Here is an 18,065-nt window from a genome sequence, read left to right on the forward strand (position 1 = left end):
AAAAAAAGGCAAAATGAAGAGGGGCGGTTGGTGCCAATCGGTGGCGCCTAAAAATTATGGGGAGAGAACTGTGCAGGAAATTTACAAACGAAAGCACTTGAGCCAATTGAACTGCAAAGAATTTCCCTCCTCACAAAAACGCAAACCGATTTAGGGACCCACCACGCGCATTATCACGTTCATATGTATATATTATATGTATATATGCATGTATATATATAACATATTATACGCATGTTCATGCCACTGCGCTTTTGCGTCCGCGGCGTATATGCAAGCACGCACAAGTCGAGTAAAAATGGGAAGGGCAAAGAGGGGGGGGGGCTCTCAAAAGGGGAAAAAATTCCTAAGCGGAGGAACTCTCTCAGGGAGAAAAAACAAAAACCACCGACGTTATGGAAAACGCAACCTTGCCATTCGCGCATAACTTAAAATATAGAGAAAAAAAAAGAAAAAAAGGACTGCCTTGGGGAAGTGCGGAAAGAGAACGCACGTTTAGATATTTACACATGTACGTTTGCATACCTATGGAGAAAAGAGCAGGATCACCTTTTAAACGTTATCAGTTATGTCCTCCAGGCGATCTCCGCATGCTGCCATCGCTTCAACCCAGCTTTGTAAATTTGCACAAAACACGAGCAAATGGGTAGACTAGACATACAAAACTGCACGGATGCAGACTCGAAGTAGCGTCCCTCTCGTTACAACTCCGGAGAGGCAATTCCCCACCTCGGTGGACTAAGGCATTTATATCATGTCATACTGACAAAGGGTGCGCATTTGCAGGAGTCTCGCAAAAGTTTAGCCATTGACCACTGCAGGTTAGTATGAACAACTTTTTGTAAACGTTGCCTTCTGCGGCGCTGCACCGACTCGTGCACTTCCCAAAAATGACAAACCAGAGTAACGACATGTACACGGTTTGGTGGAGGTAAAACGGTTGTAGAAAAAAGATATTCAATAGGGTAGCCCCATCCCTCTACACACACCCAAATGCACTACCTTGCACATACGTGAATGTGCGTCTGTCGGTATGTACTACACCAAAGGTGTGGGGCATTCCCCCCAAAGGAACGCTTCCCTCTGTAGTCAATTTAGGAGAAAGGAAAAAAATAGGCGAACGGGGGATTAACGCACCTATGTACATGTGCATATAATTATATATACATTTTTACAAACGGAGTGGGTGGGCGCCCTTAAAGAGGCATGCATGAACGGACACACCATCCTAAAAAGCCATAAAACTGAAAATGGCGTCATTAAAATAAAGAACGAACAACGTGAGAGTTTTTAAAACCTACCGTAGGACCATATGCATTCGCTTCTGTTAATGCTTCCCTAAAAGGGGGGGAAAAAACGGGTACTTCGATCCATGGGAAGGATAAATATGTCTTTCCCTCCACTCGTTTCACAGTTGAATGGGGCAGTGAACAGCACAAAGCTAGCCCAGAATTTTATGTCTGACTATACTCTTTAACTTCAAATTGGGTACCCACACACTGTTTGCCAATTTATCGAAGCGCAAGGTGGCATGACAAGGAGCTCTCCAGCGCTGCGTACGACACTTGCAGGGTAAAGGGGCACTACTGAAGGGCTCTCCTCTGTAAGTACATTATGACATTTCCCCACACAGACAAAGACACACAGACAAAGACACACAGACATACGCATACACACTGCTAAATTATGTTGCATCTTCTTCGCAGCTTTTACGGAAAGGCTCCAACTGGGGGAAATGCTTACGTTAAAAGGATGAACTTTGGTGTAGAGCGCGCGTCAGCCTTGCGCAGAATGAAACTAATTTTGAAAAAATTGCACACATGTGTGGGCGAATGTGCATAGGTAAAACATTCCAGCTAGCTGTTACTTTGCTGTGTTTTTTTTTTAGAAAGTGTCTATTTGTATAGCTAGGTCAGGTTTTTTTTTCTTTTTTTTTACAAAAATGGCTATTTGTATAGCTAGGTCAGGTTTTTTTTTCTTTTTTTTTTTCTAAAAATGGCTATTTGCATGAACGAGTCAGATTTTTTTTTTTTCTCTCTTTTTCACCTCTTTTAAGAAGAGCTATTTGGAAGAAGCCTCACAAACGGTTGGGCACACTGCCCAGTTGTCCGCAAAAATGGGCCAACTGGGGAAGTGTCGCAGCGGCGCTACCTATGCCCCAGCAACTGCAGCTGCGTGAAAATGTTGCACATGTCCTGGTAGGAATCGGCGGAGGAGTTGTCGAGCACGCTCTTGGCCTCGTCAGCCGAAATGGAATACGTGACAGTTTTGACATTCTTGTCAACGTAGAACAAGTGCAGTTTTCGAGTGGGAGGGCTGTTCTTCACGACGTTGTATCTGCATATGCCTATTAAGTACCACGCCGTTTTGTAAATCTGTGTGTGCAGGAGGAGATAATCTTGGAGGGCGGCCTTGGCGTAGTGTACCATGAGTTCCTCATCAACTGTGTAGTTGTGAAAGGAAGTGAAGAAAATATGGTCCGTTTTTTTTGTATTGTATGTGTACATATGTTGCACATTCTGAATGGATTCATTAAGTATATCATTGTTGGAGAAGTCTTCCCCCTTTTCAAAGGATAGGACGTAAATCCTCGAAAAATTTTTCTCGACATCATTTTCGTTTTTAACATATTGACTTGTAGCCGCTCTCACAGTGTCCATTCCTTCCATATCGGTTAGCAATAAAATGCTGTACTCGGTATGCATGTAGTGTGTCTCCTTCGATTTTACATATTCAGCAAAGGAGATAGCTTTATCCAAAGCTGCTACAACGTGTTGAATGTCTGAAGATTTCTGGACAATGTCAATTTTGACCTCTTCAACATCGACATATGTGTACATACTGATGAGTACATTTTGGTTGGAGTAATTAACTAGGTAATATTTATTATAAGGAAGGGAGAGGATTTTTTTTTTAAAAAATTTGACAATTTCTGTTTCTCCATTTGGTATGCGTGAATTTAAAAAAAACGCATCATCAATTAGGATAATGGTGATGACACTAATTAGGTGATGATCGAAAATGAGTTGCGACACCGATTCGTAATTCACGGGGAATGTCTGTCTGTACGTTTTCTGGAAGGTGAACTTATCTCCATACTGTGATGAATCCGTTTTTGCATGAAACCCTTCACTTTTATGATGGTTAATCAGGAAGGGTTCATACACTCGGTAGCAATTCACTGCTCTGAAGAGAAGAAATAAGTGGGACTCATACGATTGATATTTCCGCAATGTTGTGATAAGGTTATTTACACAAGGCGCTTTACCGTTATGAGATACTATATGATCTATGTCCACGTGTATATCTTTCTGTACACGTTTCGCATTCTTCTTCGTTTCAACAGTTATTTGTAAGGTGAATTTTTTTTCTCCTTCTGGGATGACAAGTGGGAATAATACAGTGAAGTGTTTGTTCGTCGATCTGTAGGAGTTAATTTTGTACAGTATAGTCTGGTGCTCTTTCGAGCATTCATGGTATACTAAATCGTAGCAGGAGGTGTGGACATAGGCATCACATGTGTCAGTTAGGTGCGTTTTATCCTTTGTCTGTATTGCAGTAGGGGGACGTGCCACCAAAGGAGTGGAGCCATCCTGGAGGGACAACTTAATTTCTACTTCCTTCTCATCGAACAGAAATACATTTAGGTAAAACAGGTAGGTGTTGTTGGCAAGCTTCTCTCCAAAGTAAAGGTCACTTAGGAACATCTTTTTATTTTCTATGGGATATGTAAACAGGGCCTGTGCCTCCCTTATGTATTTGTTCTCACTATTTAGACAGCCAATTGTGATTCTCCAGTAGTCTCTACTGTTGTATTTGGTAACGTTGAGTGCGAACCTTACTAAGTCGTTATTTCGGATGGCCTTTTTTTGGACATACAATCGGTGCTGGTCATAATGTACCGGCTTGAATGCTGAGTTGGGTAACATCAACTTCATGTTGTAGCGGTCTAGTCGGTGTTCGCTCCTGCTTGTGACTGACGCGAAACTGTGGATGGTCTTGAGCTCCACCGTGCACTTGCTGAAGAGGTGCGTCTCCGGGAAGCGCAGCTTGAGCTGCACTAGCAGGGGGTCCTCCAGCAGCCCGTGCTGGTCGGTTGGCTGCGCAGGGGGGGTAAGCGGTAAGTCAAGTGGTAAGTAAGTTAAGCGGTGAGTTAAGCGGTACGTTAAGCGGTACGTTAAGCGGTACGTTAAGCGGTAAGTGGCCGGATGAGCCGTTTGAGAAGCGCGTCGACGGTGTGCTAAGTGGTAGGGTGATGAGCATGTCGACCGGTGTGGTAACACGCCCTCTCTCCCCGCCGGCTGCGTTACCTCCACCACGAGGGGCGTCAACTTAGGCGTGGGCACCACCGCTAGGTGGGAGTTCATCCACGTGACGATGTCCGCATGAACGTTCACAAATTTTTGGATGAACTTTTTGGAGCACACGTCGTTCGAGACCCTCTGCAAAATTTCTTTGTGTTCCTGACTGATGGCAAAGTTGGAGCTGTCCACAGTGAGGAGATTTATCGTCCAGTTTTTATCGCTCTCCAGGTTGATGAGGGGGTGGTTGATGTTTTCCAGCAGCACTTCCACTTGGTCCTGCACGACCTTCGGGGGGTTGGGCGGGTTAGGCGGCGGATCGGTTAGGCGGCGGATCGGTTAGGCGGTGGATCGGTTAGGCGGCGGATCGGTTAGGCGGCGGATCGGTTAGGCGGCGGATCGGTTAGGCAGCTACCCAGTTGAGCCGCCACCCAGTTGAGCCGCCACCCAGTTGAGTCGCCACCCAGTTGAGCCGCTTCGCTGCTCCCACCTGGCCCTCGCTGGACTTCAACACAAACTCGTAGTTCCGGAAGGTGTACGCGCACTGCTCGAAGTGGCCCGCCTTCACGTTCCGGCAGGGGTCCTCCTTGTTTGTGCTGAAGCAGGAGTTGGCGTAGCAGAGGTCTGGGGGCATCTTCAGGTGGATCACCACTTGGTCTTGGGAGGACGAGAGGGGAAGAAGTAGAAGGGGAAGAAGAGGAAGAAGGGGAAGAATGAGAAGAATGAGAAGAATGAGACGGAGTAGACGAAGAAACAAACGAAAGTGCCATGCATGGGCATGTGATACTCGCGCACACACTTGAGATGGTCTGCTCTCCTAACGGCTCCGAAGGAACCGTCTCCTCAAATTCCTACCCAACTTCAACGCAGCAGCAATTTCGCCTAAGCTCATTTGAATGGTGTACTTCACCCCCTCGGCTCCATAAAACGCTTTGGTGGCGAATATTTTGACGTCGAAGCTTTTTCTCAAGTCTGGAACTAAGTTGAGTAGCTTCGAGAGTAGGTAAATGGAATTGCTTGCTTTGTGAGGATTGCGTGTGCAAGTTGGTGAAGAGAGACGTGGAGACGGGCTGGGCGCGTCGAAAGGTCTACTTCCATCAGGGGACACCCACCCATGCGTATGCGTTATTTTATTTATATATATATATTTTTTTCTATTTCCTACCTCCGCGTTGGTGGCGCTGTTGCAGTACAAGAGGAAGAGGTCGTTGTGGGTGGCCATCGGGAGAAACACCTCGGCCAACTCATTCGAGTAAATTGTGCACTCTTGGTTCCCCGTCCTAGTGTTGTTCTTTTCGGCTAGGGCGAAAATCCTGCGAGGGGTTGCTTGCGGGGGTGTCCACGCGGTTGTCCAAGCGGTTGTCCAAGCGGCTGTCCACGCGGCTGTCCACGCGGCTGTCCACGCGGCTGTCCACGCGGTTGTCCAAGCGGCTGTGCACGGACTCACCAAATGCCATCCGAGCTGAACCCGCCCTTGGCAACCTCCACGGAGATTTTTAAAAAGTAGTTTGAGGGGTATATCGTTCCTTCGCTGGGGAAGAAGTTTTCTGCGCAGAGAGGTCGCGGGGGAGAAAAAAAAAAGCACACACACGTGTATGTGTATATGTATATATGTATCGGTGCACTTGATCGTGCCGTACACCGAGCGCAGTTCTGCATGTGGATGACGGCATGTGTATGCTGGCACGTGTCTGCTGGCACGTGTCTGCACGCCTGCTTAAACCAATTTAATAACTTAGCGATTCCTCTGAGTATTCATATTGGGGGGGGACAGGTGGGGGCTTCTCTTTGTTCGCAAAGGGGTAGCGATAAATTTTGAATTTTTTAAGCTCCTCTGAGGAGAGCTTCAGAAGGTACATCTTCGACGTGATTAGATAATCACATGGGTCTGAGTTGGGTGAGGGAAAGAAAGGAGATCCACGGCCCAGGATGATACTCTCTCTACTCAGTAGGTGGACACACATTTTGGAGAAACAGCCGGCACACAAGTGCGTGTGGGGGTTACCTTTTTCTCCCGCAGCTTCCTTGTTCAGGCGAATTTCTACATTTTCCTGCACCGCTTTGTCGTCTTCTCTTTGGAAGGCCAACACGCGTAGGTTTTCTTGCGGAGCGAGAGGGGAGAATGGGTGAGGCGGTAAGCGGGTGAGGTGGGAAGCGGGTGAGGTGGGAAGCGGGTGAGGGGTGAAAGGAGGTGGGGACGCATACACACCGACTCTCCTTCTCCCTCTTCTTCTCCCCTCTGCGAGTCGAAGCGAGACCAGCGCAGGGCAGCAGCCACAACACGTGCACGTATGTACCCACCCCCCTGGTGCACTTGGAGGCAGACTTACTGGCAGGGATCAACGCCGTTAAGAAAAATTCCTTTGCAGTCATTTCCGTGTTGAAGGACAGAAGAAGTTCTATTTCAAATTTGAGGACGTCACTTTTGACAGTGTGGACCTTTGGAGGAAGGAGTCATTGGGTGTGCGCGGATGTGTGCATGTATGTATGAACGTATGCATGCGTTTATGTATGCATGTGTTTATGTATGTATATGTGGGGGTCTACACTGCAGTGTTTTACAGGGCTTGTTACCCTCGCCGTAAGCTGAGGGGTTCACTGCTGATTGGGCCCTCTCCGGTGCGCACTTCTCTCCGTTTGCGCCCTCATCGAGGTGTAGTTCGCCCCGTTTGTATAGCACATGTGACTGTCCCCCCTCGCCGCTTCCCTCGCCCTCCGCCGCCTTACCCTATTCACCTCCTTAAACGTGAACGCAAAGTTGTCGTCGTAGATGGAGACGACGCTTCCCATTAGCAGCCAACATATAATCGAATAAAGAAGTAGGAACCCCATTTTGGTGAACTACTCCTCCTTGGTTGTTTGTCCGTTCGAATGCAAACCTTTTCTTGGCGCGCAGCATGCGCTACCATGTGGTGAGACAGACACGTGTTAGAAGCACAGAGAGGGTTACCTTTTATGTCGGTGGCCTATCATTTTAACCTCCACAAAAAAAAAAAAAAAAGGAAAGTACGTGCCCACATATACATGCACGTGCATCTACCTCTCTGCTTCTATCTTAGATGCAAATAAGTCACACTTAAATGGAGGTATGCCCGTTTTGGCACTTTTTTTGCTCAAATGAGTTCATTTTTTTTTTTTTTTAAGACGATACTACAAAAAAGGGGTCTCTTGAAAGGTATGCGACGCCACACACTGAAGATAAACGAATGATGTGTTCCTTGCTGACGCGTCTTTGCCATTTTCGGCGTGCAGAGAATTGCACATGCGTTTGCACGCTCTCCACTAAAGGGGGGGGGGGGGGGGCGTGCACACTCGCGTTTCGCGCGTTCAGCTCTGTTTTTTCGCGTCGAAAAAAAAGAATAAAAGGGAAGGGAAAAAATGAAGTGAGAAAAAATTGCCAGCCTGCATCTGGGCTCCTCCTCCACCTGCTGCTCCTCCTGTTAACTCGGCGCATGCAGAATCGTGACATGACACGTTGATGCGGCTTAACTCCTTTTTGCGAGGCTCCCCCCTTTTTTTTTTTTGTCCTGCCATTCCGATCATTGACCGTTTTAAAGCCTTTTTTTTTTTTTTTCGCTCGCTTCTCTCACAACAAAGAAATACCCTGATTAGTTGACCTGCTAAAATTTTCCAAAGAGCTACACGCTGCATGCAATTTTGGCAGTAGGGGTGGATTCAAGCAGAGCATTGGAAGTAGCCATTTATTTTGGGGGTTTGTTTTTTCACCTCGTTCATTTTGGCAGGGGTTCACAAGTGGAGCTAACAACGTGGTATTATTCACTCTTGGTTTTTCTCCTCGGCTTTTTTGCTTTTTCGTTTCTTATTTTTCGTTTCAAATTTTTCTTTTAATTTTTCCTTTTTTCCTTTTTTACTTTTCGTTTGGCGTTTATTTGGGGCCCTTCCTCCCCCTGTTTGCTTCTTCTCCCTCGGTCACTACTCCGATCGTGTTTGCTCCAACGCGCGATGCTGAAGGGAAAACCCCCCCCTAGTCGTGCACTCTGACACATTCGCGTGAGTCAGGAAAAGAAGGCGTGGTTGGCTTAACGGCCTATCCGTACATCCTCACATTTGCTTCTTTTTTTTTTCGTACCATATTGAAGGTCCTATTTTTTTTTTGTGTGTTGGGCGGTTCAGTGGGCATGTCCTTTGGGGGATAGATTACTCCTTAATCCTCCCTCCTTTCTGAGTTTTCCTTTTTTTTTTTTATCTCTTTGAATATACCCGATATGCGAGAAGCCCTTTGTGTTTCCCCCATAAGGAGCGCTGCAGGATGAGCTCTTGCGGGTGCTGCATTTTGGGGGAAGTGGGAGGTGGCCTGCTGGGAACAAAATTGGTGGATGGGAAGGCCACTAGTATGAAGGATGGGGGTGGAGAAACTGTTGTAGGGGAAGCGGCTGTGCGGAAAGCAGTTCGAAGTACACCCTCCGCGTCCCTCCCCCCACAAGAGGCCCTACTGAAGACGCAGCGCGATTTGAAAGGCACCGTGTATAAAGCGATCAGGAGGAAAGTCGAGCCGCCGGTCAAGGGAGGGACAGAGGGAGGCGGTGTGCAGGAAGGCGGTGTGAAGAAAGACGGTGTGCAGGAAGGCGGTGCACAGAAAGGCGGTGTGAAGAAAGACGGTGTACAGGAAGACGGCGCAGGGGACGACGATACAGAGGGGAAAAAAAAACGAAAAAACAAATAGACATCGAACAGCTAGTGGAAGATAACGTAGAACAGCTAAACTTGAAAAAAAACGAAAAGGATGTCATAAAAAAAAAGTGGAAATATATTTTAAAAAAAAACCAAGAAAAATATGGAAAAGTGTCTGTTGGAAATAAAATAAAAATATACAACGATGGACGTACAGCTTTTAGGGATATCCTTCGATCTATGGAAAAGAGCAAAAAGAGGGTGTGGCTGGAGTCCTACATTTTTGACGACTCTGAGTTAGCCAAGGAGGTGGTGGATAGTCTATGTAATGCAGCAAAGAGAGGATGCGATGTCATTCTTCTTATTGATTATGTAGGAAGTATGAAAATAAAAAATAAATGGGTGAACAAACTGAAGGAGAGTAATGTGCATGTGCTTTTTTTTAACACTTTTTTGAATTCCTTCCTGAATATGCTGCCCATTTTTTTTCGGGACCATCGAAAGATACTAATAGTAGACGGCGCTGCGTACTGCGGGTCGATGAATGTGTCCGAGAGCGTCCTCCCGAGTGGAGAGGTGGGCGAGGGGGAGGAAGAAGCGGAGGAAGAGGCAGCAGAGGAAGCGAACGAAGCGGACACAGAAGAGGCAGCTAACGCAGCTAACGCAGCTAACGAAGCGAGCGAAGCTGGGGGAAGCGCTTCCACCCGGGGGGGAATCATGCCGAACCGGTGCGAGCACCCACTCGCTAGTGAGGAGCACCCCGAAGCGCGCGAAAAAATGAGCAAAGGAAGAGGCAAACGCCTGCAGTACTACGACCTACACATAAAGGTGAAAGGACCCGCAGTGAAAGATCTGGCAGACGTTTTTATCGACTCACTTAGGATGACCAAGACGTCCTTCACCAGGGAACCAATCGAGGAACAGAACAGATATGCGGACGAACAGGGGAACTCTTGCTTCGTGCAAGTGCTAGAGTCGAATGTGCTGAGCAAAGTTAGGTCCATTCAGTCCACTTTCGAGTGGGTTATTAAAAATGGAGCCACGAAAAATATTCACATAACGACTAGCTATTTTATCCCCCCCGGTTTTCTCAGGAGAGCTTTGTTTTCTGCCCTGAACAACGGGGTGGACATTTCGTTTCTCCTTTCTGGGAACTCGGACGTCGTGGGAGACGTGCCCGCCACGTATCACATTGTTAAGAAATTTCTCAGGAGGTCCCAGAGGGGGAGCGGCGGGAGTGGCGGGAGTGGCGGGAGTGGCGGGAGTGGCGGGAGTGGCGGCGAGAGTAGCGAGAGCAGCCAACCCGCGCAGGGGAAAGCAAATTCCTATCCCCTTGACAACTCCCACCCGCATGGCAACTCCTACCTGCACAACCTGCGCAAGAGAGCGGAGTCCAGAATAGGAGATAACTTCCTGAAGAGACAAAACAAAGGAAACAGCGAGTTTTTTTTTTTTCAGAAGAGACACTGTCATGCGAAAAATCTTATGGTAGATAGTCTATGGTGTGCTGTGGGTTCATACAACTGGGATCGATTTTCTTCAAGACGTAACTTAGAAGTGATGGTCTCCATTTTTGACCAAAAAATATGCAGCCAGTTTGTGCAGGAACATAAGAGTAGAATAAGGAGTGATTCAAAACAGGTGACCCTCGCGCATCTGGTTAATCGAAACTTGCTTCAGGGATTTTTCAGCTATTGTGCTTACCACATGGCGAAATGGTCAGGAAAGAACATACTCGATGGACTCTCCAAGGACAGTAAGAAAACTCTTCTGAGGAAGGCTATTGTGAATAAGTACCTGTCGGATAACTGTGTAGAGTATATATCCCTCAACATGATGTGGGGCGCGTAGCGCTGACCAGCGTTGGGGCTTAGAAGCGGCCTTTCGCGGCAACGTTCAGAAGCGGCCTTTCGCGGTATCGTTCATTAGTGACCCTTCGCGGCAACGTTCATTAGTAGCCCTTCGCGGAGGCAGGCTGCTGCCCCACCTTGGGGGCACACAAATGAAGGCAAATTAAAAAGGCGCGTTTTAAAATGGCAAGAAGAGCGGGGAGAACGGAAGATAGTGGAGGAGGACCACTCTTCCTTTTCGGTTTGGTCAGCCTTAGCAGCCATGTCAGCCATGTCAGCCATTCTGGAGACAAACAACACGTGACAAAAAAAAAAGGGACGTAGCAAAATGCGTCGCATCAAAATGGATCAACGTATATTCACAAAAAAAAAAAAAAAAAAAAAGGGGAGGGGGGAAAGAGAAGAGACAATCTGAAGTTGAAGTGGAGAGAGAACCAACCAGAAGGGTCTTTTTTTTTTTTTTTTTTTCCCCTCCAGGTTGCTACTCACCAGGGTTGTCCTGTCCCACACAAGACCCAGCGCTGTCTCCCTTGACACACTTGGCCAAGGTCACTAAATCTGAGCGAAGCCGAATATTTTCAATGAGGGTCTCCTCCATTATCTTCCTGATTTCGTCATACGTCAGCTTGTTGTTGAGTATGGGGAGGCTGTTGTCTAATCTGCGACAGGGGGAAGGAGGTAAGGTGATTGGTTGGTTGGTGAAGCGACACTGCACATGTAGGAAGCCACGTAGAACTATCTCCAAATGGATCGTCACTCCAAAACGTAGTCCTTCTTCCAATCACGGGGGGAAGGGGCGTACCTGAAATGCTGCTCGCTGAGGGCGTGCTTCTTTATAAGGTGCACGATAATCGTGCTTTTCTTTTTCACGTCCTCCTGCAGAAGGAGCTGGTCCTCTCGCAGCTTGTCGACTTCTCTTGCTAAAAAATTTACTTCGTCTATGAGTTCCTTCGTTTGGGGACAGACCCCGTCATCCTGGTGACTCCCTTCACAACGTATCCCTCCGTCTGTGACGTTACCCATTCCAGTACCCATGTCGTTATTACCTTTGTCTGCATCTGCACCCCTGTCAAGCAATCTCATTTTTTCCAAAAGAGTTTGATATTTTTTTTCTAGCATTTCATTTTTTGCAACCTGTTGTGATAGCAGTTTTTTTGTTTCTTTCAATTCCGCGTCTTTTTTTGTTTTGTTTCTAACAGAGAGAGACTTCCATTCGTCTAAAAAAAATTTGTAATTCTTTACCTTTCGCGAGAGCTCCTCCAGGGCATCTCTGTTGGTGTAGCGGTTGGTGTAGCGGTCGGTGCAGCGGTCGGTGCAGCGGTTGGTGAAGCGGTTGGTGTAGCGGTCGGTGCAGTAACTGGCTGCTTGGCTCTCTTGCGCCCCTAGTGAACGCCGCGGGGGATCGGCGCTGCTTGTACGGCGAGGAGGGTAGACACTGATCGGGTGACGCTCAAAATCGGCACCGTTTTGATGGTCCGCCGGGGGATCCCCAGCTGAATCATTACAAGTTCCGCTTTCACTTCCTCCGCGCAGCTTCAGGCGCCCCTTCCTTCTGTGACGCCGCAGGGGCATCCCCTTGGCCCTGTCGCCACGGGTTTTTAAGAGACCCCTAAACTGGAAAGCGAGTCGTTTCTCCCTGCGCTGCATGTCCAGCAAAGCCGATCTGCAGGCACGCAAGTCCTCCCTCGACAGTTGCACCTGCTCACGACACCGTTGTAACCGTTCCTGTAGTTCTTGTTTCTCTCTCCAAAGGGAAACACACAGATGGGACTTCTTCTGCAAAGAGGCTTCCAGCGATTTTATAAGACATCCTAATTCGTAGTTTTTTTTCACATGTACGTTTTTATCACTTGCCATTTCTTCCAGCATAGCTACTTCTCCCTTCAACTGAGTTAGCTCCCTCTCCATGGAGTCAACCCTAGCACTCATGTAGTTCTGTTCACTTTTTTCAGAATCACTTTTTATGTTAGAGGACAACTGACACGATAGCTGCAACAGCTGTTTCGTTTGTCTCTCGTTTATGTCGCTAAGGATTTTGTTTCTCCGTTTCAGTTCAATTATTTCTTTCTCGTTTTTTGTTTTCTCCTTTGCATCGTTGGTTAGGAGTTCCCCGTCTTTCTCGTGCTTGAAGTCTTTCTCCCTTTTGTCGTCTTTCTCCTTTTTGTCGTCTTTCTCCTTTTTCTCCTTTTTGTCGTCTTTCTCCCCCCCACTGCGAACTAGGGGGGGCTTCCCAAACGGCTGCCTCCTATCGCCAAGTACCAGCTCGCATATCTTTGTGGCGCACTGTTCTGCCAGCTTCCTATGTTGCTCACGCGAGCAGTTCCTTTCTGTGGACTGGCCCATCTCAGGGTCCATCATCGAGTTTGCCCCTTCGCTGAACAGTTCTCTTAACAGGATCATTTGCTTGACCACCTCGTCATACTTTTTACTCTCTATTTTGCAACACAGATTTTTTGCTACTTCTTGTTTGAGACTGTTGTAAATGGTAGGCTCTGCAAGGATGTTTGTGCCATCTTTTCCGTTTTTTTTCTTCCTCTTTTTCGTTTCCTTCTTTAACTTGGGGGGGTAGCTTTTTTTTGTTTCATCCACTTCAGCTTCGTTACTCGGCATGGCGCGGCTGCCCCGTTTAGAGCATTCGCCACGTTCGCCACGCTCGTCACGCTCGTCACGTTCACTGCCTTCTCTGCCTCCTCTGATTGGTTGAGCAACCGGAATGGCTCCCACCTCCGTGCTAACTTCGCTGCGGATGGCGATTACGCTGCCGTTTTCGCGTCTTTCACTCCCCTGGAGAGACTGCCCCTGGAGCGGTTGCCCCTGGAGCGGCTGCCCCTTCCGCGCCTTTTTCTTCTTCTCCCTCCTCCCCTGCGGAGGCGCACACATCGGAGCAGCATCCTTTCTTCTGCACACCGCCCCTCCGGAAGCAACCACTCCATCTTCGTCCTCCCTTTTTCCGTTCTCCTCACGTGCGTCAGTCTCCTCATGTCTATTTAGCACCCTTCTTTTCGCATCACCGTCGGATTCGCTAAGGTTGTCACCACTGGACCCGACTGAGTCGTCCTCGTCAGATTCGCGTGATTCGCTTGATTCGTTTGAGTTGTCCTGGTCAGACTCGCTCGAATCGTCCTTGTCAAACTCGCTCGAATCGTCCTTGTCAGACTCGCTTGAGTCGTCCTGGTCTCCCTCCTCACCGTCCCCCTCTCCATCCTCCTCTCCGTTTGGAGGGTGCCCCTTTCTTGGGAGCGAGCACTCCCCTTCCCCCAGTGCGCGGCTCATAGTTTGTTCATCCCCAGGGAACAGGCACTCATCGTCTTCGTTGGGGAGTGCCAATTTGTTGTTAATGGTGTTTAGGAGCTTCCTCTTCGCCACATCTATGTCGTGCAGGAATTTAAACATGATTTGGTGAGCAGCTGGTGCATCCACGCAGTGGTGACGCGTAAGGGCACATGTGAAAGGAGGCATATAAGAGGGGGGGAGGAACTGACGGAGAGAAAGCAGCGGAAGGGCAGCGGAAGGGCAGCGGAAGGGGCAGCCAAAAGAGCAGCGGAAAGGGCAGCCAAAAAGTACACTCAGCTGTACGCGCCTGCTCTCAGCTGCGGAGGAATAGGAGACTACTTACCCTGCTCCCCTCCACCCCCCAAAAAAAAAGGCACACACTAACAGGGATACAACAATGCCAAAGGACACAAAAACAAAAGCAGGAACTTAACTTAAAAAATATATGTGTGTACATGTGAGTGGAGATGCTCAACCTCGTGTATGTACACCTGGGAAGGGAGGGGGGAGAGCAGGAGGAGGAGTCAAACTTGCTGGGACTTCATTCCATTTCGCCATCAAATGCTAACGCGCGAGGATATAACTAAATCGGCATCGCGTTAAGCTAAGTGGGGATGAAGCCATGTGCGCCCAAAGGAAGAGTTCGAAAGAAAAAAAAAAAAAAAAAACATACGCGTTGGTGCATTGCTGCGTTAGTGCGTTGCTACGTTAGTGAGTTGCCACGTTAGTGAGTTGCTACGTCGGTCAGCTGCTACGTTGCTGTGGCGTGCCCCCTCCCCCGTGAGCGCATATTTTTTAAGGCAAAAATGGGCAGGGGAGAAGAGCTGCCCCCACGATAGATAATTATGGAGGAGAAGGCCGTAATTATTTTCCCCCCATCCCAAAAAAAAAAGTGCGCAGAAGAGGTGGGGGAGAGGGAGAAGCGAAAGGGTCTCGCCCCACAACTGGAGCTAACAAAAGAGTGTGCCAAAATGGGAAAACGTCCCTTTTTAAAATGCCCACAAAGGGGAAGGGGTAGACCATGCAAACGTATGTTTACCCGCTGTGACGACCGCATCTCTGGTACTCAAGTATGCATAACGCTTCCCCACTTGGGCGTGGCCGCATGACCTATGGAGCAGTAGTGGCAGTAGTGGCAGTAGTAGCAGCGACACTGAAGAGCCCAGCTTGGAATTTTGCTTTTCCTGCTTCGCTTCTGTTGTGAAGTAAAGCGGGGGTGAGTCTCCTCCCGTGCGGACGCTCTGCCTGGCGTGAAAATTAATATAACATTGCGCAGACATGTGGTGACGGAGGGGGGGGAAAAAAAAGAAAAAAAAAAAATTTTCCAATTTGACCTCCCCCTCCATGTCTTTTTTGTTCCCTTTGCAGGTGTAGCGTTAAGCGGCAAGTTGGTCTACCGTTTGGATAGGCCCGCAACAAAAAAATAAAATAAAATAAATAAAAAAAAAAAAAAAAATTATGCAACCACTCCAACCGCGTGAGAATGAGAACTTCCCGAGGTGCCACTAAACTGGACGGAAAGAACAGACCCCCCACACATACACACCCCTGAAAAGAACCAAAACGGGGGTGCTATCTCAATGGCGGCGATGTGCCACCACGATGTGCTATCCCCATGTGGTTCCCTCTGGGTGGGACTCCCACGTAAACCCCTGCATACTTCACCAGCTTATTGTTGCCAATTTGTTCCTGCCGATGAGCCGTGAAGGAGAGTAGCCTCATTATGAAGAAAACAGATGGTAGCAAAGGAAGGGGTAGACTTAAAATGTGAAATATCAAAAGGGGGTAGTAGTAGCAGGAGGCATATCTGTTTTGATTCTTTAAAAAAAATTCTTCCACTTGCTCGAAATGCTTTAGACACTGGAGGTTATTCTGACATGTGTTGTTGCAGTACTCGGTCAGGTGTGCTTTAATGATGGCATTTTTTTCTCTGTAAGAGTTTCCCTTGTGAAAGAAAAAATCGACGTTCGGGGGTGGAGGTGCTCCGATCGCGTCGTCCAAGTGATCTCCCTGTCGAAGTTGTACCCCTTCTGGTTCTCGGTGTTTACGAAGCTGGCTATGCTCACCCTGTTTAGTGCTCCCTATCGAAGGGACCACAAATCTGAGGAAGGCATCCAAGGAGTGGCACAGATCAACGTTCCTGAATGCATCGATGTAGAACGTACTAGCCGAGATACACAAGCTGAAATAATTGTGGTGCTGTACACTACTGAGCATGCGGACGAAGAAGGTATTCTCATTTATTCCCTGTTCGCACATGCATAGGAGGAAGGCATTTAGCAGTTTGATTTTTTCTCCCCTCCACAGATGGGGAGTTACGACCTTCCCCTTGGGTTCATTACTCCCAAGTGAACCGTTAATATCTTCTGCACCATCCTGTTGTTTGCTTCTACCCTGGGAATCCTTTTCTCTCCCCCCCATGGGATACGCATCGATGAGGAAGGAACTCAAATCTGCGTAGTCCTGCATGGGTGGAGAGACCAGCTGGGAATGATGATCCCACCTCAGGAGTAACTTCATAGATGCAGCCAATATTTTGAGGTAATTAAAAACGGGATCATCGCCGCTATGTGATTCTGCCTCTGCTCCTACCTCTGCTTCTGCCTCTGCTTGGTGGGAAAGCTGTAGTAGGGCTATCCGTATCAGCTCCAAGGGGTCCGAAGTCTGAAGCAGTTTTCCCATTTGTAGGACATTCCTCTCGCAAAATCGGCCGAACTCATTTTGGACGTAACACTTTGCTCCTTTTAATTCACTTTCGTTTGGCAATCGCTTACGTAGGAGCAAAAAAATTACTTCATCGAATGTAACCCGCCTGCACAGGTCCCGCACGTCCATTCCCCTGTAGAAGTGGCCTGTCAGGAGAGGGGGGAAAGTGCGCACGAGTCGAGATGTGTTGAGGACGCCCAGTTTTGTGCATCATGGTCGTTTCCACAGAACGGAGCGAGGGACAGAACTGAGCCAACCACTTCCCACTGTGCCGCCGCTCTGCCGCCGCTCCACTCGCTAGCCACCTTTGAAGTCCAAGAAAATTTCTGACTCCAACATGACACATGGTTGTGGACGGCCACAGGCACCCTCGGCCCGGTCCCCATTTTTATGGAGATGATTAAAATGCCGTTTTATCAGATACACCGGATTACTGACAGGGCGGAGGCGGAAATCGTTTCCCCTCACGGTGGAAAGGGCACGCTTCAAACTGCGCATGCTGATGTACAACCTCGTTTTGTTTTTTACAAAGGGGTAGGTGCGACACTTCGCTAATTATGCACGCTACGGTTCGCTATTCTCCTAATGGGGTTAACTCCGCAGTGGAGTAGGTTCACTAGGATGGTGCGCATATGTGTGTGCAATGGTATGGTGAGTGCAATGGTATGCTGTGTGGATTTACTCCTTTTTACCACCCTGAAGGGAAAGGCTACTCTCTGGTAGGTTTCTTTTTTTTTTATTCCCCCCTGCCCCCACTAGAAGAAGCATGATGGAGAACACTCACAGTTAAATAATTACACCATCCCGACCACTGATTCATTTTTTCTCCCTCTCGTTACAATACAAACCGTCAAAGGGAGGGTGGCCACCCCTTCGTACTTGACAGCGCCTTCTTACTTTGGCACCACCACAAGGTCATACTGCACACTGCAGGCTGCAGACTCCACGCTGCAGACTCCACACTCCAATGTGTGCGTGTTGTTGTTTTCTCCTCTCCCGTTAAGTGTACAGAAGCAGTGTGGTCGGCTTAAAAGGAACTACGTTGGGGGGGTGGCTACTGATGGAGGTGATGGCCGTGATGGCGGTGGCGGAGGAGGAGGAGGCTGCTCATTGTTTCTTCCATTGAGGTGCCTCTCCTTCACAGAGGAACGCTTTTTAAAAACTCCCTTCGGATAAAAAAATCGAAACCCATGAGGCGTTTGTTCGAATCTCTTATTTGTATTTGCGTTAGAACGAGTGGAAATTAACTCCCCTTCGGCCACAAAAAAAACAAAAAAAACAAAAAAAAAAAATAACTACACTA

The 18,065-nt window shown here is 48.1% G+C and overlaps 4 protein-coding genes across 4 annotated transcripts; 1 reads left to right on the top strand and 3 right to left on the bottom strand.

Annotated features, from left to right (window-relative positions):
• Positions 1-2,147: 2,147 nt before the first annotated feature.
• PCYB_114700 (hypothetical protein) lies at positions 2,148-7,133 on the bottom strand (the record flags this gene model as incomplete). The annotated part of the gene is made up of 10 exons (XM_004223349.1): positions 2,148-4,100; positions 4,311-4,589; positions 4,792-4,958; positions 5,124-5,292; positions 5,467-5,614; positions 5,749-5,848; positions 6,037-6,189; positions 6,307-6,402; positions 6,632-6,740; positions 7,029-7,133. 10 exons carry the CDS (start codon positions 7,131-7,133, stop codon positions 2,148-2,150), a joined length of 3,279 nt encoding a protein of 1,092 aa, XP_004223397.1.
• A 2,040-nt stretch (positions 7,134-9,173) lies between these two features.
• PCYB_114710 (cardiolipin synthetase) lies at positions 9,174-10,784 on the top strand (the record flags this gene model as incomplete). Its single annotated transcript, XM_004223350.1, has 2 exons — positions 9,174-9,359; positions 9,438-10,784. 2 exons carry the CDS (start codon positions 9,174-9,176, stop codon positions 10,782-10,784), a joined length of 1,533 nt encoding a protein of 510 aa, XP_004223398.1.
• Positions 10,785-11,264: 480 nt separating this feature from the next.
• Positions 11,265-14,176, bottom strand: PCYB_114720 (hypothetical protein; the record flags this gene model as incomplete). Its single annotated transcript, XM_004223351.1, has 3 exons — positions 11,265-11,442; positions 11,586-12,053; positions 12,504-14,176. The coding sequence occupies 3 exons, from the start codon at positions 14,174-14,176 to the stop codon at positions 11,265-11,267; spliced, it is 2,319 nt and encodes a 772-aa protein (XP_004223399.1).
• A 990-nt stretch (positions 14,177-15,166) lies between these two features.
• PCYB_114730 (citrate synthase-like) lies at positions 15,167-16,908 on the bottom strand (the record flags this gene model as incomplete). The annotated part of the gene is made up of 2 exons (XM_004223352.1): positions 15,701-16,908; positions 15,167-15,251 (listed from the first exon to the last, which is right to left on the bottom strand). Coding segments are annotated over exons 1-2 (1,275 nt in total), but the record flags the coding sequence as incomplete, so codon positions are not given.
• Between the last annotated feature and the right edge of the window lie 1,157 nt (positions 16,909-18,065).

Source organism: Plasmodium cynomolgi, chromosome 11 (genome assembly GCF_000321355.1).
Source record: "Plasmodium cynomolgi strain B DNA, chromosome 11, whole genome shotgun sequence".
Classification (NCBI taxonomy): domain Eukaryota; phylum Apicomplexa; class Aconoidasida; order Haemosporida; family Plasmodiidae; genus Plasmodium; species Plasmodium cynomolgi.